Below are 21,049 nucleotides of genomic sequence, written 5' to 3'. Positions count from 1 at the left end.
ATAGTGGTTCCAGGAAAGTGTGGGAAGACTCTGAAACCACTGTTAACGTTTAGGAAGAAATGCTACAAATTTTAGAGTCAGAGTTAGAAGGGACCCCAGAGTTCGCTCAGTTCAAGCCTCACAGCTGAGGCATAAATTCTCTATACAATATATAATATAAATTATTTATTATTCTTTCTCTGCTAGAAGACCTCTATAACATTATACGGTAGACTACTATATTTTGTTTTGTTTGGTTTTTTGCTAGTAAGTGTCAAGTGTCTGAGGCCAGATTTGAACTCAGGCCCTCCTGACTCCAGGACCAGTACTCTATCCACTCTATCACCTAGCTGCCCCTCTTGACTTTATTTTTCCTTAAAACTGTAATAAATTCACATCCTTACAGCCTCTTCCGATTGGCTCTAGAACTGGTATCTGGGTCCAAGCAGAATGACTGACTTTAGTCTTCTATGTGATAAGCTTTCTTACCTGAAGACAACTATCATGTTTACTCCAATTCTTTCATTTAAGGCATCCCCCTTTAACTCATATTGAGGTCTGAGACCTGCCGCCCCAAAGCATCCAGATTACACATCCCAAAATGTGGGATTTCTTTCAGTTTATCAATGTCTTTCCTCAAAGTTGGGCACAGGATTGGAGAGGCTAGTCTAGGTGTGATCTGACCCAAGCAGATCACATTTGGCTATCATCTCCCTCATTCTGTACACTGGGCTTATGTTAACATTCATTCATACTTAGCTTAAAGTTCACCAAAACCTCTTGGTCTTTATCATATCAACTGCTTTCTAGTGATATCTGGGCAGAACCCCAATGCAAGATTTTACATCCATTCCTGTTATGTTTCATCTTGCATACAGCCAAGTGTACCTGATTCTCATGCAAATGAAGGTTTTATTCAAACATTTTGCTGTTGAAATCCAATAATCAAATGCAGTATAAAATGGATAGCACTCTAGGGCAGTTCGGATATGATGACAATGCTTTGAGTTTAGCATCAAATTCAGAGTTCTGAAACATTTAACTAAAATTGACTTCAAGTCCATGTTTAATATGAAATGACACATTTTTCTGCAATTCCAACTTACTTGGCCAGTATTAGTACTGGGTGTGACTATAAAATTAAAATGATGACTAAACAAAAACAATAAAAAATTTATCCATCCAAAAGTAGTCATCTTTGACTTAGTAAGAAGGAGGTTTGTTTGGGTATTTATTGGGGCTAAGTTATCTGTTGTATCAAAATTATCAATAAATTTCTCACCATTTTTTAAATGAGTATACTCTCAAAGGCTGTCATTGCTCAAAACATTCTTCAAACTCCCTTTGGAATCATCTATAGAGCCTATAGAATATTCTTTTGAAAATCTTCAATGGTGGCACATCTTCCTCTTTTGAAAGGGAATTTGGTTTTAGTAAAAAGAAAAAAGCCATTTGGAGTAGGTGAATACAGATGATCAAACTGGCTAATATTCTTTTGAGTTAAACTAAAATGTGACCCTAAAATAATGGATGTTTTTATTTCCTCTGTGTGGCTAATTGACTTTAAAGACAGTTCTAAAAGAGAGTTCTAAAAACACATGGAACAATGATAGCATTACTGGAATCCAACAAGTAGCTTCTCAATGTAACTATGCTGACGGGGACAACACTCTTGAATAGATATGTATTGGTATGTTTGTTAAAAACAGCTTCATTATTTTGAAGATAGGGAAGAACTGCCCTCTTCTAATTTAACCACATATTCAATTGTGCTTAGAGAGTTCTAGGAAGACTTTAAAAAGTACATGGCCAGTCTCAGGCTATGTACCAGGGCAATAACTCAGTTGTTTCTATTGTAAAATATAACACACAGAATCTTATTCACCAACATGTGAAAAATAACTAGCCACAACCAACACTATTAAAGGGCATTAAATTCTTACTTCCAAATGACTTGGATTAATTTTATGGTTTCTCCCCAAAATACTGATTTACTGTTAATGCACAATTTCAAACCTTTTCTATGTCAGGGAATAGTTCTGTTTATTAAATAAGATTTTTAGAAAAATACCAACTTTTATAGGTAAATTTATTTATAATTACAAATGTCATTGAGAATAAAAGATTTATGGATTTCTTAATTAACTGAATAGTTTAGCTAAATATATACTCTGCCCTAAAGTTTTGCAGTGGCACCATACCAACAAGGAATACAGAAGCATTTTTTTTAAACTATACAAAATTTTCAAATTGAAAATAACCTTGTTTAAATTTTCTTTATACATTAACATACAAAAAGTCTCATTTTATGAGACATCTAAAGGAATCAAAACCACTTCTACAACTATTTCCTAAATTCCAAATCTGGAAAAAAATTATTACACTGAAACTTTACAATACCCTATATTAAACAAAAAGAAAATCCAAATACATACTTTTTACAAGATTAACATTCCAGAATAGCCTAGGAAAGTTTTTCCTTTTTTAAAACTTTTTTCCCTCTATGTTTCATAGCACTGGTTATTTTTGTTTTCTTTATAAAAGTCTTTATATAAGTTGTATACTATTAGATTATAACCAGTTATCTAAATTTAAAAGTTGTGCAAACAAACAAAAATATGAAAATAGTGTGTTACCAGTCATTCTTATAAATTCCAAAACAAAAGCACCTTTTGCCCTGAACTGAAGGGAAAAAACATGCCAAATCCGCTTGTTGGGACTTGGCATTCTGCAGTACGCTTTTTCTGCTCCTTCATTTTCCTTCAACAGACAAAAGACAAAAGGCTTCTTTCATAAATTATGATAAATTAACACATTTCAAAAGCTATTAACTGATCTATAGAACTACACCACACTCTCAAGCATACATCATGTCCAATTTTATAGTCCATCTTTTCCATCCATATTCCAGTGGCATCCTTAAAACTAGGAATTCACACACCTCATTTGATCATCTTTTGAAGACCGAAATATGGCAACCAACTAGAACAACTAAAGTTGTAGTTTTCTAGATGAAGCAATTGCCATCCATTTAGCCACTGATTTGCACCAAGATCCTTTCTTCTCATTTTTCCACTGTGAGCTGTCTGCATGAGTTGTGTTACATTCGTTCATATTTTAAAAATGGTTTATATAGTCTTTGTTGAAGTTATATTAAAATATATTCAGATATTTTCAGTTTAAAACAATACTTGCTAATAAACATATGTAACTTAAGCAAAGCTCTTGTACTTGTAAAATAAACAATAAAATAAATATAATGCTGGTCAGTAATGCTGGTTTATGAAGCAGCACGGTATTTTTAAAATGCCTTTTCTGGGAGAGTCTTTCTTCTCATTTACCAGCAGATAGGTTATTTGGTGTTGAAAGCCTGTATAATGAAGCAAGATTTTCCAAAACTATGTCTCGTTCATTTGGAATAATTAAACTTTCTTTTCAGTCTCTGTTGGTGTTATTAGCTGCAAAGGCATGTAAGTTTCCCATCTGACTCAGGCCACTCTGAATATGTGCAACATGGATCTCAACATTATTCTGAAAACAACTAATGAAAGGAAAAAAAAAACATAGTTAACTAACCATATTTCAGAATTCAAAGGAATATGTTGGAAAAAAAAAAAGTAAAAAGTCAGAAAAGTTACTTAGGAGTTGGCCAAGAGAATGAGTTGACATGAGGGAAAAATAAATTCCCTCCCATTAACACATTATCTACAATTATACTGAAGCAATACTTCAATATAAGGATACTACTACTATGTATACTTTATAAGCTAATCAACTTTATAAAGTAATACTTCAATATATATTTTTTAAAAGCAGATCAAGTAGGATGGAATACTCGTTACCTGTAACTCAGTGAGAACTTTGCGTAAAAGAAAACAGTATGAAGTTCCTATTCTGTCAATGAAAAGCTATTTTAAATTTATTTAAAGGATATTACAGTATAAAAAAATTTAGAACCATGCATGCATATTATTTTCAATAAATAAGTATAAAGAAATGTCATGATAGCTTAATATCAGAATAAATCTAAAATAAGATTGAAGTAAAAGTTAATTACCTGATATTGGAAGCATCTATTGAACTCTTAATGTCATTTAGTGAATCAGTAAGTGATTTGAATTCAAAGGAATTCAGGTCACCTCCTTCTGCTAGACACTAAAAGAAAGGGAAATTTCAAACTTAACTATAGCTTATTTGCTAAAATATAAAACTTATTAAAAATATAATCGACTAATAATCTAGCAATAAAAATTAAAATTATTCTTAGCATGAAATGAAAAATTTCCCAGTGATTTACCTTGATCTGTAATAATATCGCTGTAAGTCTAGAAATCAGTTCAGTAAGGTTTTCATTTTCAACACAGGGTTGTCCTGTGGATGCATTTGCATGTCTAACAATTTCCTGTGCTTCTTCTTCACACCTGCGTCTCATATCTGTTGGCTGGTCTGCAGGTTGGAGTCCTTGGTCTGGAGCAAGCTGAAGGAAAAAAAAAATTGTTCATTTACAAGTCCTTAATATTTCCTACATTTCTTTTTTTTCCATCTTCAATTATAGTTACATTTTTTTTAAAGTTGATAGACAGATATGGAAAAGGAAAAATATCTAGAGACCATGTTATCTTCAACTATGATCACAATAGCCCTCTAAGAAATGCTTTAAAAAATACATTCTTCATAAACTGTCTTTGGACCATTCAAAAATACAACACAAAATTACATATTCATGAGTAAAAACTTCCAAATACATATAAGTTCTATTATAATGTCATTTTGTCTATATTCTAGAGTAATGGTATCAAACTCAAATAGAAATGGGGCCACTAATTCATACTTAAGAATCCCTTTGGGCCCATATTGACTCAGTTTTAAAATGTAGTTGTTATTTATGCTTTATTGTATTTTTATTTATTTTGTTAAATAGTTACCAATTACATTTTAAATTGGTTCAGGTCACATGTAGGCAGGCAGCATGTCTGACACTTCTCTTCTAGAGAACCATTTTAGAATTTCTAGGAGAAATAATTATTTGCTAGGATAGGAAGGATTCTTTCGTACTGAGATTAAGTCAGCACATGGGAAAAAAATGAAGGATAATGATGTATAATGGAATGAGCCTTTAATGTACCTACTATAGGATCTGGGGAACTATAATTCTTTCCCTTCATACAGTTTGAGTGAGCTGGTAAGACTATCTACAGTTGGGATGTGTCTGCAAAAATACTGATTTAAGAAATCAATCAGCTTAACAGAAGTAATTTCCTTCAAAAGCTAAAACACCTAGTTTCCAGAAGTTCAAAGGTAAGAGCATCCTAAATTGACCTCAATTACTGAGTAGCATAAAGTGACAAAGGCAACCAAAAAAATTTAGTCTTGAATTGTCCTCATATTGCAATCATATATATATATATATATATATGTATACACACACACATACACACAATGAACAATTTTCAGAGTAACCCTGTACTAAATATATTAGAAGAACAAGAAAACAAAGTCAGTTATTATAAGTAAGTGCCACTTGCATACATATCGATTTTGAAAAGACACTGGGGAATTACACAGAAAATCTAAATCATGTTCTTGCCCTTAAAAAAACTTATAAACTAACATTATTATTTCAAAATGCAGAGATAACATGAGTGATGGAGGGAAAAAAAAAAAAACCAACTTGAAGTCGTTACCGCCCCCCTGGGTAAACACAGGAGGAAAGTACCTCATAACAGTATTGCTGAACTTTATGTAAAACTTTGTTTAGGTCCTTGTTCAGCTGTTCAAGATCTAGAACAATAGTTGCATATCTCCTCTGAAATTCAATGTTGATAGGCATAGAATAAGATTTCTGTGAAGAAAAAAAGTTTTATTTTTAGAAAACTCCCTACTAAAGGAATAATGCAATCTTAAATAAAAGGAGAGAAAAATTCAGCTTGTATTTTGCTACTTTCCTAACAAAACCGAGATGACTAAAAAAAGCATTTTCAAAAATTAACTATGAAGGATATCACATTTGTATGTATTCAGTCACAGGTTTACATAAAGCTTGAAGTAAAACAAATCTAATAAAGAACTTAAGTTTTCTCCCTTGGATTTAAAACCTGAAAAAAAAAATTAAAAACCATATTTGCTGACTAACATTCTTTTCCCCTTACTTTCAGTTTCTTATTATATACATCCCCTGCCTGACTTTCAGGCCTCTGCCCACCCTTCTCACACACATCTTCCAAAGCACTTGTATTCCCCCAATGCTAGGTTTCCATTTAAAAGCACGGCTAGAAGAAATTTCCAATAACACTGGGATGAACTGTTTATTTATATGCCCAAGCCACCCCTGCCATTGTTATTACATTGAAAGGGGGAAGAAAGGGAAGTCAGGGGAGAAAAAGGAGCTGGCATCATATTGGCTTGAATAAGGTGATTTCCCATACATGCAGTTACCCCTGACCCTTTACTTCCCTTCATTTGAACCCCTCATGCTCTCCTTTGTTTTCCCCAATATTGCTTTTATCTCTTTAGATGCTTCTTCAATAATTCCCATCACAACTATATTTTCTTCCATCAGTCTGCATCTGTTTATGTTTATTGTTCCCATCTTTACTCATAATGCTATTTTTGGTCCAATAGCAGTGCTTTCTGTGTTATTTTACCAGCTCCTAAATCCTAATAATTGTGTTATTAAGCTACCAGATTATCAAACAGATGGTTCATGGACATTAGAAAGAATGTGGTGATTGGGAGAAGGCAAACATGACTTCACTAAGAATGAATCTTATTTTTGCAAAATAACCCGATTTCCTTTTTTCATTGGTAGATCAAGTGAATTTTTTATCTTGACATCAGCAAGCCCCTTATTTCTTATAATATCTTTGTGGATAACAGGATGAAATGTGGGCTGGATGACAGGATGGTTATGTGGATTCAGAACTGAGGTAACTCGAGCCCCAAACAGGGCTGACTACAGATTAATGGCTTTGTAGGGAGGTCTGTAGTGCAGTGTCATATGACTGTCCTTTCCTATTCAACAATTCTATCAATGATTTGGATGAAGACATAGAAGGGATATTCATCAAATCTTCAAAGTGTGGAGAGAGTTAATATGACAGATGACAGAATCAAGATTCAGAATGGTCGACAGGCTGGAACAAACCAACACGATGAAATTAAACAGGGGTAAATATAGGACAGGTGACCATTAAGTAATGAGACTCATTTTTAAACAAACATACCAGAACTTATATATTCAAATGAGTGCTGTCCCCTTCAAAGTAGTTACCTTGGGAGGCTTTATACTTTTTCCAACGATGCTGCCATTGTTCAAAACACTTTTGGAATTCCTCTTTTGAAATTGCCTTCAGAGTTTGCAGCACGTTCTTTTGAAAATCTTCAATGATGGCAAATCTTTGTCCTTTGAGGGTGGATTTGAGTTTTGGGAAAAATCATTCAGAGTCAAGTCTGATGAATAAGGTGGGTAATACCATTTTTGTTCACAAACGAGGTGTCATTATAAAGTAATGAGACTGATTTTCTTGTGTGGCTCTTAATAAACTGGCTCTGAAGGCAAACATCTCCAAGTCCTGCATTTTAGGTTCAACCAATCAACTATACAAATACAGGATGGGAAAGACCTGGCTTGGCAGCAGTTTATGTGAAAAAGATCTGCGGTTTTAAATTGACCATAAGCTTAAAATGAGCCAAAAGTGTGATAAGGCTTTTAAGAAAGCTAGTGCAATCTTAGGTTGCATGAATGAAGCATCCAGATCACAGGAAGTAATAGTCCCACTGTACTTTCTGTTGAGTAGATTATACCTGGAATACTGTCCTCAATTCTGGATGTCACATTTTAAGAAAGACATTAACAAACTATAGCCTAACAAGTACAATGAGAGAGGGCCTAGAAACCATGCTATACATAAGCAACAGTTCAAAGAATCAGGGAAATTTGTTCTGAAGAAAAGACTAAAGGGAGACAGAATAGCTGTTTTTAAACATTAAAGGATTGTCACATAGAGGATGGAGTAGATTTGTTCTGTGTTGCTCCCTCCAGAAAGCAGAACTAGGACCAGTGGGGAAGGTGGGGGAGAAGGAAGTCATAAGGAGGCAGATTTTGGTTCAACCTTAAGAAAGAACTTTCTAATAACTAGAGCTATCAAACAAAAGAATGAGGGTAATAACTGCATTGTTAAATACTATGTTATTCATCATTGGAAACATACTATAGAGGCTGGATCTGTCATGAATACTGCAGAAAGATTTCTCCATAGATAAGAGGAAGAACAAATGATCTCAAATATCCCTTCAGAGTCTATGATTCTGACCTCTGTCCTGCCAATCTATTTGCCTTCTAATGAAGACTACATTTATTCTGGAAGTACAGCAGTCAGACAAAGAAGTCTGAACTTGTGCCTTCTAATTTCCCTTTCAGTACAGAAGGAGTGATACCTGTATCCCTTCTAGGCACACAGTGGTCATGACATCACCTAGACTGCCTCCAGAATAGACAGAGCTTCCACTCAAAGCAAAAGACCAGCTGAGAGCTCCAACAACCCAGTTCAATGTCCTCTCTGGAGTCCTCATGACCGAGGCACACTGCCACCAAAGACGTCTACTTGGGTAAAACTGACAGATGAAACATGGACTTAACAACACAAGGACTGAGGAGCCTGGGAAAGAAGTCAGAGAGTTCTGCCAGCAAATTTAAAGTTGTATTATAAAGATGGGTAGATGAAGAACAGTTGGGAAGAAATTTGATTCTGATAGGGATTATTAGAGACATCTAAAAGAGTATTGGGGAAAACATAGGAGAGAAGTAAATGTTTATTTTAAGATGATGGATACTTAAACATCTATAGATTCTGATAAAAAGACTATGAAATGGAAGGTCACCTTATATTCAGGCCTGTATAATAGGTATGCCAACCTTTTTCAGTTCACAATATACTTTGACCTATACAGTAGCTGGAGGCAATGTAGTGTGAACAATGCTAGAGTAGAAGTCAGGAGACCCAAGTTCTAGATTCTGCTTTGATACTGACCAGCTGTATAATTGTGGGCAAGTTGGCTTATCTTTCTTGAACTATTTTTCATCTGTGAAATGAAAGTGTTGGACTACATCAGGGGTTCTCAATCATTTTTTTTTGTCACAGATACTGCTCTCTCCTCGCTCCCCAGTCATCTGGTGAAGCCCTTGGGCTCCTTCTCAGAATAATGTTTGTAAATACATAAAATAAAATACATAGAATTACAAAAGAAACCAATCACATTGAAATAATTACCAAGATATTGGGGAAAAAAAAGTTACCAGACCCCAGGTTAAGAAATCCTAGGCTAGGTGATCCTTAGCACCCCTTTCAGCTCTAAAATTACATGAATGTATGAATAAGAGTTCCAGCATTCTTTTTCAAAGGATCAAATTTAGAGCTGGAAGGACTCTTAGATGTCATAGGTCTAACCCCCTCATCTTACAGATGAGGAAACTGAAGCCCAGGGAGGGGAAGTGATTTGCCCAAGATCATACAGATAGCATCAGAGATGTGAACCCTGGCCCTCTGGTTTCAGAGCCCAAGGTTCTTTCCACTGTACCATACTGCCTCCCCCTTGATATGAGCCACTGTTCCACCATCTGCCTCCTCATGATTCCCACTGCATTATATACATACATGTAAACACTTGATAAAAGTAAAATGTTGCTGCAGTTTCCCTTTTTCTTTACATAAAAAAATTTTGAATATCAGTTATCTCTCACCATGTAAAAATTTGGATAAAAAACTTGAATTTATAAAATCAATAAAATAGAGAATAAATTTTATATTACGTGAAGATTCTAAAATAGTTATTTCCCTGCCTTATCAATTCTAAAGGAAAAAGTTATTTTTTGCGTTTTGTTTTGTTTAAACCTCTGTAGCTAACCATTTCAAAACGGGAAACTAACTTCCCTTCTTGCTGTTGTTCTATGCAGATGAAGCAGCATCAACTAAAGTAAATGTGTGACCAGCTTCTTGACACTGTGACTGAAGTGAGCCAGACTTAGAGCTCTCAATGACATGGAAACAAATATCCAGGTACCAATATTACATCATTTTCCAATAATTCCCATTTAAATATAAAATCAGTAAGGAAATGGGTTTAAGTTCTAGAATTTCATCTTATGGTAAATCTGTCCAAAACATACCTGCTGCATTTTGTAAGGTATTTATGTTAAAACAAGGACTCATGAAATATATTTATTTCAACATTTTCTTAAATAAAGCTTAAAAAAATCCTTGTAAATAGCAAAGTTCAATATTTAAAATTCAAACAAGGAAAAAAATTGAAATGTCCTTACCAATTTTTCTGCTTCTGTGTTCATTTCCCTTAATTTCTTGATATGCTCTTTCTTAATCATAAGAATTTTTGATAATCTAGTCTATGGACAAAAAAAGAAAAATATTTTGGAAATAAAATATATATTGAAAGTAATACTAAAATGAAATGTCTTTTGTTTGTTTTACAAAAGGCCTGATAAGACATAAATTTTAAAAGACATCAGATTTCCAACTTTTCACTCTGTAATTTTAAACAGTGGATTTTGGTAGTTCTCAACAAAAGACACAAAGACATAAGTTATCTGATTTTTTCTACAGGTTTTTTTTTTCACATTGAGATGAAATTATATTTAGAAAATTAAGCTAATCCTAGCTAAATGGCTAATATCTCACTATTGGCTGATGTCAGAATATGTTAAAGATTGTGAGCCTAAGTATCACATAAGAATAGAATAGTGACATTTTGATCTTCACCATTCAAAGGGATATACCAAAAACTTTAGTTCTTTTTACACAGGCATCTTTCATTTTAAGTCATCCCATATACCTGTTGATAATTAGAATAGACCCTCTTTTAAAAACAGGCTCTCTAATGTTACAAATTGCATGAACTTTTAAATGACTACTGACTCTTGTAAAGACAGGTAATTAACCACTGATTTTTATGCTACATCACTTGTGTTTTAGTTAACAGAATATTTCAGCTACAAATGTGGATTGTAGTCTTTCCATGAGAATCAAATTTGCTTGTAATAGGTTATACTTCTTTGAAAACTTGAAGGAGATACAGTTTTAAACACACACACAAAATACAAGCCTTTCTCTCATGGAGTTTCCTAATTTAAAGTCCCCTATCAAAGAAATATGTTATTTTAAAAAATTAATTAATTTTTAGTTTTCAACATCCACTTTTATAAGATATTTTGAGTTCTAAATTCCCCCCTCCTCACGACAGCATGCAATCTGATATAGTCCATACATGTATGATCATATTAAACATATTTCCATATTAGTCATGCTGTGAAAGAAGAATCAGAACAAAAGAGAAAAACCATGAGAAAGAAAAAACAAAAAAAGAGAAAATAGTATGCTTCAATCTGCATTCAGACTCCACAGTTCTTTGTCTGGGTGAGGACAGTTTTTTCCATCATGAGTCTTTTGGGATTGTCTTAGACCGGAAATATGTTATTTTCACAAGTGATTCTAAGTTTTAATGTCACAGCTGTTGCTTTGATGTGAACATGACAGTATATAACATGACAGTTATGTACCACTGTAATGGTACCCAATCTAATTCTAACTCAAAATTAAAGTGCTGTTTTAAAAAACTTCAAATGGATAAGGATCAGATGACATGCATAACCTCTTTGATTGCTCAAAGACTCACACTAATATTTTAAGAGCCAATATTGAATTCTTACTGCAGGTAATTTAGGGATAAAATCAGAATAATGCATTAAGAAATGTAACAATTAAATTTAGTTCCAGATTCTTTTACATCCAATTAACAGGTTATGTTAAACTAACTGTTTAAAAAGCAACTGCTCATGCCCAGAAAAAAGAGCTTAATTCCTTCTGCCTACATTGGTAATACAGGTATCATGAAAAATAATAAGTTGACTGGTGATTGTGAAATGATTTGAGGTCACAACACATGTATAAAAACCTAATTTATTAGTTAGTATATTGAAAAATGTCACAAAGTTTTAATAATAAAATGGCAAATAAGAACTAGAAAAAATATGAATAAGTTCAACACATAAGATAAAAGATTTTCAAATATCAAAGTCACTATAAAAGTTTTAAATTTACTCTTTATTGGAAGTTAAAATCAGAGTTCTTAAGACCAGTATGTATTGACCAAAAACAAAACAAAACAAAAAACCCACATAAAATAAATTTATTTTGATACTATTTTGAGTATGAAATGACATTAAAATATTCAACTGTAACAGTGATAAAATAAAACCTCTGACAATAAAAAAAATTTGCTATTCACTCTACTTAAAGAAATACTTACTACTTGGATAAGGAATTCCACTGGAAAACCACCTAATGTTTCAGTATCTGAACCTGGAAGTTTGCTTCTCCATGGTGACTGTCCTAATAAAGGATCATTATCCTACAAAAAAAAAGGGGGGGGTGGGAGGAATTTGGATAGTTTAACAACTTGCTGCTCTAAAGAATATATTTTAATTTTTAGTATTTCAGATACTGAACAAATTTCATTATACCAAATCTCATTTCATTGAAATCCTAATCCAATGAAAAATATTTCTAAGTGCTTTCTAACTGTTCACATTTCAATTATTGTTCTATGGAATAAAATAATTTGGTTAACTTGTTATGAAATATCACCTATATTCCATATTAATAATGTATATTGAATTACTGAAATTCAACAACATGAACACAAAACACTGACAGAATTTTCAAAACATCACTTACTGTAATTGGCGACTGGAGAGGAGGAGTGTAATGTAACCGAGGTGGAGTCATGAAAAATCGAGAGGGCCGTTGTTTTTGTCCAAAGGCCGCAATTGGCATTGTTTCGTGGGGCTCATTGCTCTTTTGGGAGACAGAAAATGTTTCATATTAATTTTTATTAAAATTCAAAACAACATACCAGTAATTGAAGCTTCACAGAATTTATATTATTATATAATCAGTACACTAATTAGGTCATAGCCTGCCTGCTAACTATGTTCAATAAGTTAGACGTCAAAGATGAAAAGTTTAACTTTTCTCAAGAGTTTGAAAACCATGCTTTTTGGGGGATGAGAAGTTGCATCAACTAAAAAGGGAGGGATTAGGGCAGCTGAACAAATCATTAGAAAATTTAAGACTGATACAGGTCCTTTAGGGGTATCTAAGTCAGTCCAGATGTAGATTTTTTTCTAATGAAAACCAAAGTTAAAGGTTTTCTGTCTAGGGAAGAATATTTGTTAGTTCTATGAAGAAATTACAAGGATAAAAGAAATCCTTTCTTGAAAGGCAAATTTAAAGACTTTATCTATGAGATATAATAACCCTACGGTTAGTATACACTGACCTATAATCAGAGAGGGCTTAGAAATAAGAGTTATTCATTTTGTGGGGAAGCAAACTTAGATCACTAAGTATTAAATATAATTATTTGTAATGTTATAATCAATATTTATTAGAAGTTATTATAATAAATAGTGATTTATTAAAAATACAATCATCAAAGCCTCTTCCCACTGTAAAAGTAGATGGGTGAAGACTTCAAAGTAGATAAGTATAATGATTTACTTTTTGAAAATATGATTACTTTCTTCTCTTTGTTTCAAAGTTTAAATAATCTATTTCATAAATGACAAATTCATGTCCTTGACTTTTATCAATGTTGTAATCAAGAACTAAATACAGCACCAGGCTGAAAATTGATCTTTCAACTTGCAGCATAATGCTTAGCAGCATAAAAAAAGCTACAGCCACACTATCTTTTATGGGGAGGAAGGGCACATGTGATTACAATAATATGAGACTTTGCCAATGCAGACTGGCAATTTATTTTTAACTTGTAGTTAGAGGGTTGCTTTTTTTTTAAGTCTCAGCTAATATGCCCCCTTCTGCAAGAAGCCTTTCCCAGTTCTCCTTAATCTTGGTGCCTTCCCCCGAGATTTTCTCTAATTTATCCTGTCCATATTTTGTTTGTACATAATTGTTTGCATGTTATCTCCCTTATTATAATATGAACCTCTTGAGAGGAGGGACTGGCTTTTGTTTTATTTTTGCCTTTCTTTGTAATCCCAGAGTTTAGCACAATGCCTGAAAGATAGTAGGTACTTAATAAATATTTATTGACAGTTCATTCCTAAGAATGGCAAACTACAATTATTTTAGTTATTTGAAATCAATTCATTCCAAATTAATTTTAAGGACAATTAAATTGGAGATATTTTTAGGAATAAGTAATATAAGTAATGATCATATTATCTCATAATACACTCAATTAATATAAAGTTGCTGAATTAACCCTGATCATCATGATGATGAAACAATGATCTAGCAACATAGGAGAAGGAGGACTTGACCATTAAGTCAAAAGATTTGTATTTGGGCCCAGCTTGTCCATTAAATACCATCATGATCTTGCATATATTAGGAATACAGACAGGAACTAAACTTGTGATTTCACTGGAATTGGGAACTCCTTGGTAGGGAAATTCCCCCCATCAATGCAAATCAGGCCTTTCTATCTCAGAGAGCTGCCCAAAGCAATGACAGGTTGAATGATTGGCCCAGGATCACACAGCCAGGATGCATCTGAGGCAGAACTTGAACCCAGGCCTTCCTAGCTCCCTATTCCCTAAGCCACACTGCTTCTCTCTGGATATACAATTTGTCTTTAGGCCTCGCTTTCCTCATATGCAAAATATGAACAAAAAAAACACACTGTTCCTCATTCCTATGAGAACAGGAAACAAGACATAGGAGAGCACTCTCTAAAATAGGGGGTTCTACACAAATACAAGATACTTTTATCCTCGAGAGCTTCACAGGACTTAGACTAACTAATAATCCTGAAGTCATTACAGTCATTACATATTTAAACCCTACTCTGGGTAATGGAACACAGCTGGAACCTATACACAAAGGAACCTGGAAGCTACAAAAAATTCAAGCACAGTTTGGGACTGTGGGACTTCTCTGCAGATTCCTATCCCTCACCTCTGAAGTTCTACACAGTTCCAAAGAACAGGACTATGAATTTACTAGTCACTCTTCCCATACATTCTCAAGTTTTAGATCTATCATGAAATATAATTTATGTGATTTAATGTGTATTTATAATATGTAATATGTATGTAATTTAATTAATGCAATATAATTTAGGGTATTTTATACCCTATATTTAATATAAAATCACATCCAAAATTATACTAGAAATACTACTCACCAAAACTTCATAATCAGGGACAGTATGGGTTCCAAGTCCTGCTCTATCAAATGTAACTCTATAAGTAGCATTAAGTGTGTCTACAGCATCTATTTGTCCAGTAAAAAGGCCATCATGAACACCACGTAATCGTGCTGAGAAAAGAAATAAAGATATAATAATGGTCAGAGGATACAGAGAACCTTTAAACATAAAACTTTACTGTATGTATTTCAGATACTTAATAAATATATAAACACTATGATTTATACTATTTAATACCATTTCAAAGATGGTAGCAGGAATAAAATTCATGGAAATTAGTTTTTAAAAAGGGAAGTCAATGATCAGTTGCCTTGATAACACTTTATCATACATGTATATCTCAATGACATAGTTTGCCTTGTGGAGAACTATAAAATAGTCACGAAAGGACAAACTGGGGATTGATCTAAATGATTTCTAAGAGTTCTTGAGCTCTAAATCTATGATCCTATGACTTCTATTAAATACATGTACTTTCACTGTAGTTGAATTCAAAAGGTTATTAAATGTACACACAGAGCACTATGCTAGCTGGGGGGTGGGGGAGATAAACACATAAATAAGATAAAGTACTTACCTACCTATCTACCTTTATGGAATTTACAATTTAGTAAGAACATGTGACACATACAGAAAAAATACAAATGTTGTGTTAATGTGTGAAAGGAGTATTATGGACTACTTAAGTATATGAAAATTATTTCTGATCTTTCACAGTAAAACTGAGGGTTCCACTGATAACTTGCCATGAATTTGTTTGCATCAAACAAAACCAAATGTAAATTTGATCTTCATTTTAAATATGAAATGACGGAGTGTAAAAGTTATAAGATTCTCTTAGTAAAAGAAGCTTTTTCTATATGGAATATTATGTTGCACTGGATCAATCAGCATCAATTATATCCTGAGTTTCAGGACCGACAGTTCCTCCAAACACCTATCTAAATCTTAAGTGTACATTTACTTATTGACATTTCTGTGTCTTCTCTCACTTCTCCTTGTCCTCTTGTCTTTTCAATATAGGCATCCCAGAGCACTGAGAAATTAGGTGGACTGTCCCCGGTCATAGTCAGCATGAGGCAGAGGAGGGTCTTGAATACAGGTCTTCCTGACTCTCTGGACAGTTCTCTATCCATTATGGTATACTAATTAATAACCGATCATCATTCTTTGCCCACCTGAATCTCTGTTCAATTTGTCTTAAAACAGCTTTCCTCTAGAACATCCCTTCCTCTAATATCTACCTTGATACTTCCTTACCTCTGTATGAAACATAATAGGTCTACCTCCTTCAGGAAATGCTCTCTAATTAATACTGTTTATTCTCTAATCACCATGCAATCATTAACCTACCTTCCCTTCTCAAAAACACATTTATTATTTACTAAATTTTTATTCATATATACTTAGGTCAAATATTTGTTTTCTACTCTCTATTGGATAATATAAGCTGTTAAATCTAGCTCAACTTGGGTGTTTCATAGTACTTCTACAATAATGCTTTCTTATTTTATCATATTACATAAGTCACTGCACTTCTGCAAAGTCATTGGTATAAAACAGAGGAATCTGCAGAAAGCTATATTAAATTAATGGAATAATTTGAATAATTTAATATTTACTATTCAACTACTACAAAGTAGCTGTTTCTAATTTCAAGGACTAGAGAAAGCAGTACTTGTGAACAAAATGCTATGTTAACTAGAAAATAGATTAAATCTATTAGGATAAAAAAATATCTAAAAATTTTTATGGACAATTTAAAAAGTCTTGAGTCTTTATCTTGAGTTACTTGGCAAGTGTTCAGAATTCTAAATTTCATCTTAGTGTTAATATTTATCAGTCTGCTGAATTCTATTTTGAAACAAATATGGATATAGAGTTAATCCTCAACATTTAAGCATTAACTTCCACGACTTCAGGCATTTGCATGATTTTATTAGTAACCTTATTTTCACTTTCACATTGGCAACTGTACACACTGGCAGCTATGCAAAATAGAGAAAAAAAACAAAAACAAAAAATGACAAGCGCAATACTCACAAATTTGTGGAGTACCTGGTATCCTACCAGGCACTTCACTGGTCTTGTTCACCCTACCATTGTAAAGAGCTCCCTCTGCATTTGAAGGATATTTTCATTGTTTGCCTTTAAAACTTTGAAGTTTTGTGTTGCAAAGCATAGTGCAAGTCCTCTGGGCTCTACACCCAATGATGCAGAGTTAGTGATGTGGCTTAGTGAGAAAATAAAGGTGTGAGATGAACTTCTTGACAGAATGTTTGCAGCCGCTGTTAGCCAGGAGACCCTTATGGACCCCAAACAGCATATGAAGCAGACGTCACTGACGGATTATATCAAGCAGGTCTATCCTTTATGATCTCCAATGCCTTCCACCAGCCATGAAAGACAGTGTCAGAGCTGACGATAAAACCTCATCAATCTTGGCATCTTCTAACAGTAATGACTAAAGACCCAGGAACTTCTCCCTAGGTTTTTAGGGAGTAGCCACAGTAGAGAGGTTTACAGTATTACAGAATAGAGTACAACATGCTCACAATGCCATTTGACACAGTGGAAGGCAAGATTCAAGTTAAAAAAATGTTTTTGTTCTAAGAATTTTATTTGCTAGCTGCTACTACCATCATACCGGTATTAAGAAATATTACACGCTCCCCAGGTTTACTTTTAGCTTTTCCTAAGCTCTTATCACAGCTTGCTTTGTATTTTTTATAATTCTGTAAACCTAGGGCTCCTTAAAACCACTGTGTACTGTATGCTTTGTTATTAAGACTGAATGATAACAAAATCAGGCCAACAATTCTGGGGCCATTAGCTATTTTTTTTAACAATAAAATTTTTTTATAATTAAAAAAAATTTATTTATTGTACAGTATTTATTATACTGTAGAATTCATGTGTTATGAAAAGTGAATGTTGTCTGAAATTTTTTTTTAAAATTAAGATGTTAGCACAACTAGTGAGAAAAAAAATTTTATTTTGTGTACTGTATTTTATGGGTTATTTCATGGTTACTGTGTCAGGAAAAGTGTTTATTATCAGAATTAATGTTTTACTACAAAGAGTTGTAGGCAGGAAAGGGTAAAAGATTAATTATTTGGTGGTTGTGGGAATCTAATCTATTTCCCGCAGGTTCAATGTATCAACATTTACATTTTTTACTTTCTAGGAACATTACCTCCATGAAAATTGAGGACTGACTGAATATAATTTTTTTCTTGATAACTAAAAATCATGTATGTCAAACATGAAGAAGCAGTCTGTCTTCAATAAATAATTGCCAAGTTTGTGAGCTTTAGCTTCTAATTTGTAATTAGCTGCTCAGCTCATGCTCTTCGTGACACATTTTCAGATAACCTCTTTATTGGAGTGTAGTGTGTCTACCTTCTCTTTACCTGTGACCTTTGTCCCAATGACCAAAGGGAGAGGGATCTCATCTGGAAGATCTTTGAATTGGGAAACATCTGAGACTTTCCTTTGTTGTAGGAGCCGAATTTTTTGCCGTTTCTGTTTTAATGCTGCTCGTTCCTCCTCAAAAAATGCAGAAGAACACCTAGGATACATCATTAAGTTAGCTAAATCAAATCCTGTTTATTTAATTTAAATTCTGACCTCCAAATTGGGCTCTTATTAGGTCCCTTATCCAACCTCATTCACAAGGAGAATGATTTTTTATTTTTGAAAGGCACTTTTAATATCTTTAAAAACAATATCTCACTACATTCAACAATAATAATCTGAAGCAGGAAAGTGATTTGTGCAAGACCATTTGATTAAGCTGTCTCTAGAACTTAGGTTCAGTCTAAAATGCCTACTTCAATTTTCTTTTCAAAAAACTGTGCTATGACTCTCAGGAGCCAGGGGTCATAAATACACTTACATCATAGTGCTAGAATTAAAAAAAGGATTCATCACATTTAAAAATCTGAAATGTTTTACCTAAAATAAAGTCAAAACATTTAAGTAACTAACTCTATTTCTAAAGTCTGGCCGCCTCCTATGTTCAAATACTTGGGTGAACACAAAGAACAATGAGTCTTACTATTAGTAGTGGGCAGGCAAATGATTCAACTTCATACTCATAAGAATATACCTAATATAGAGAGGTGATATGGTGCCCTGATGATATTACAAAGTGGTATTAGCAAAACTGATAAGAAAGATGACAGTGGACAATGAAGGAGTAAGGGGAGGCTGATCGTGTTCTTAATATGAAATAGTATAGCATACTGTAGGATTAATTTTATATTAATATCTTATATTTATATGGAAATTTAAAATCTGCAAAGCACTTTACAGATATTATTTCATTTGATCCTCACAATTCTGGGAGATCAGTGATATTACTATCTCCATTTTATAGATGAAAAATTGAAGCAAACGGAGGTTACGTGACTTGCCCCCGGCCTTACTGCTAATAAATATCCAAGACTGGATTTGAACTCAGGTCTTCCTGATTCCAAGTCCAGTAATCTATCCACTGAGCCACCTAATTAATTCCATAACACTATTACTTCAAAGTATTTTAAGAGAGAGAGTGACAGAAGGGGGGGGTAAGGGGAGGGGGGGAAATGAGAGAGAGAGAGAGGGAGGGAGAGAGAGAGAGAGAGAGAGAAAGAGAGAGAGAGAGAGATAAGTGTCTCCGAGGGAAAACGAGAGAAGGAAGATGAGGGGATATGGCTCTATGAAACAGCTTCTTTGACATCAAGACAACTGGTCTTTAATGGTTTACAACTATAATTGCTCATTTCCTCTTTTTTATGTAGCTTTCCTTTTTATTTTTTTTTGCTCTGATTTTCATTCTTAATTTCCAATATTCTGAAATATTGATTGTGACAGTAATTTGTTCTGTACTTTGAATATGTCAAAGAAAAGGAATAATAAAATCACAAGTATTAATAAATAATGCTATGTCATTTTGGCCTAGACAAGTACAGTGAAGGATAAAAAGAAAAAGAAATTGTTATATAGAAGTGAACAAAGGACAAATGAAAAGGCAGACATTTTTAAAAATTAAATAAAGCAGTGTAATAAAGTAGTAAAATGATGAGTAGTAACTACGATCATCCCAATGTCCAGGAATTAGAAAAAGTGTGACTAAATATGATCACATACAAAGTTAAAGCGAAAGTGCTATAAGAGAGTACCCTAAAATAATTATCCCAAATGGGTAGAATTAGGTAGAGTTTTTGATAAAGAATTTTGAATATTATTCCTGGAGCCATTAAACTGGGTAGAACAGCTCCCTAAAATTTGTAGATGCTACTACAAAGATAGGTGGAATTATCTGAATAAAGTCTTATGAGGTCAGTCTTTTCTGTACCAGAGAGCTGGGGACAGAAAAGAAACAGGGAGGGGAAAAAAGAGGATAGAGTTAGGCCTTAAGAAGAAGTCTTTGTTTTCTCCCACCTCCAAAATGAAACACAGGAAGAATTACAGGAAATTGGGAAGAATTACAAAAACCGAGCAAATAAGTAATTTAGAGGAAAGATGTAAGAGTTGGGATTATCACATAAGATAAAAACAAGGGTCTCTTACAGGGGAGACAGCACAAAAGAGAGAAAGTCCATGGAAACTATGGCAGGAAATTTCTGGTGTTTACTGATGACATCTGCTTCCTCAGGTTGTGGCTACCTCAAATGACTCGTGATTATTATCTAGGTGAGTGTAAAGAGTATAAACAAAGTGTCAGGGTAAATGAAACTTTGTGATTAATAAATCTTTGAAATTCCATGTTCATTGGTCATTTGTCCTACCTAATCTTACCCTGATTTTATTTCACATTCTAATATTGGCTGGACATTTA

General features: G+C 33.5%; 1 protein-coding gene across 1 annotated transcript in view; it reads right to left on the bottom strand.

Annotated features, from left to right (window-relative positions):
* Positions 1-2,092: 2,092 nt before the first annotated feature.
* Positions 2,093-21,049, bottom strand: part of LOC114049824 (protein lin-9 homolog) — a 75,870-nt gene continuing 56,913 nt past the window's right edge. Inside the window, exons 7-15 of the mRNA XM_027871242.1 lie at positions 18,639-18,796; positions 15,202-15,335; positions 12,726-12,845; positions 12,298-12,399; positions 10,298-10,378; positions 5,696-5,821; positions 4,277-4,456; positions 4,037-4,134; positions 2,093-3,520 (exon numbers count right to left, since the gene is read on the bottom strand). Coding sequence (XP_027727043.1) covers positions 3,415-3,520; positions 4,037-4,134; positions 4,277-4,456; positions 5,696-5,821; positions 10,298-10,378; positions 12,298-12,399; positions 12,726-12,845; positions 15,202-15,335; positions 18,639-18,796 — 1,105 coding nt within the window. The 3' untranslated portion in view covers positions 2,093-3,414. The remainder of the gene's footprint in view (positions 3,521-4,036; positions 4,135-4,276; positions 4,457-5,695; positions 5,822-10,297; positions 10,379-12,297; positions 12,400-12,725; positions 12,846-15,201; positions 15,336-18,638; positions 18,797-21,049) is intronic.

The sequence above is a fragment of the Vombatus ursinus genome, unplaced genomic scaffold, assembly GCF_900497805.2.
Source record: "Vombatus ursinus unplaced genomic scaffold, bare-nosed wombat genome assembly UNPS02014798.1, whole genome shotgun sequence".
NCBI lineage: Eukaryota > Metazoa > Chordata > Mammalia > Diprotodontia > Vombatidae > Vombatus > Vombatus ursinus.
This window is presented reverse-complemented; position numbering and strand designations above follow the sequence as displayed.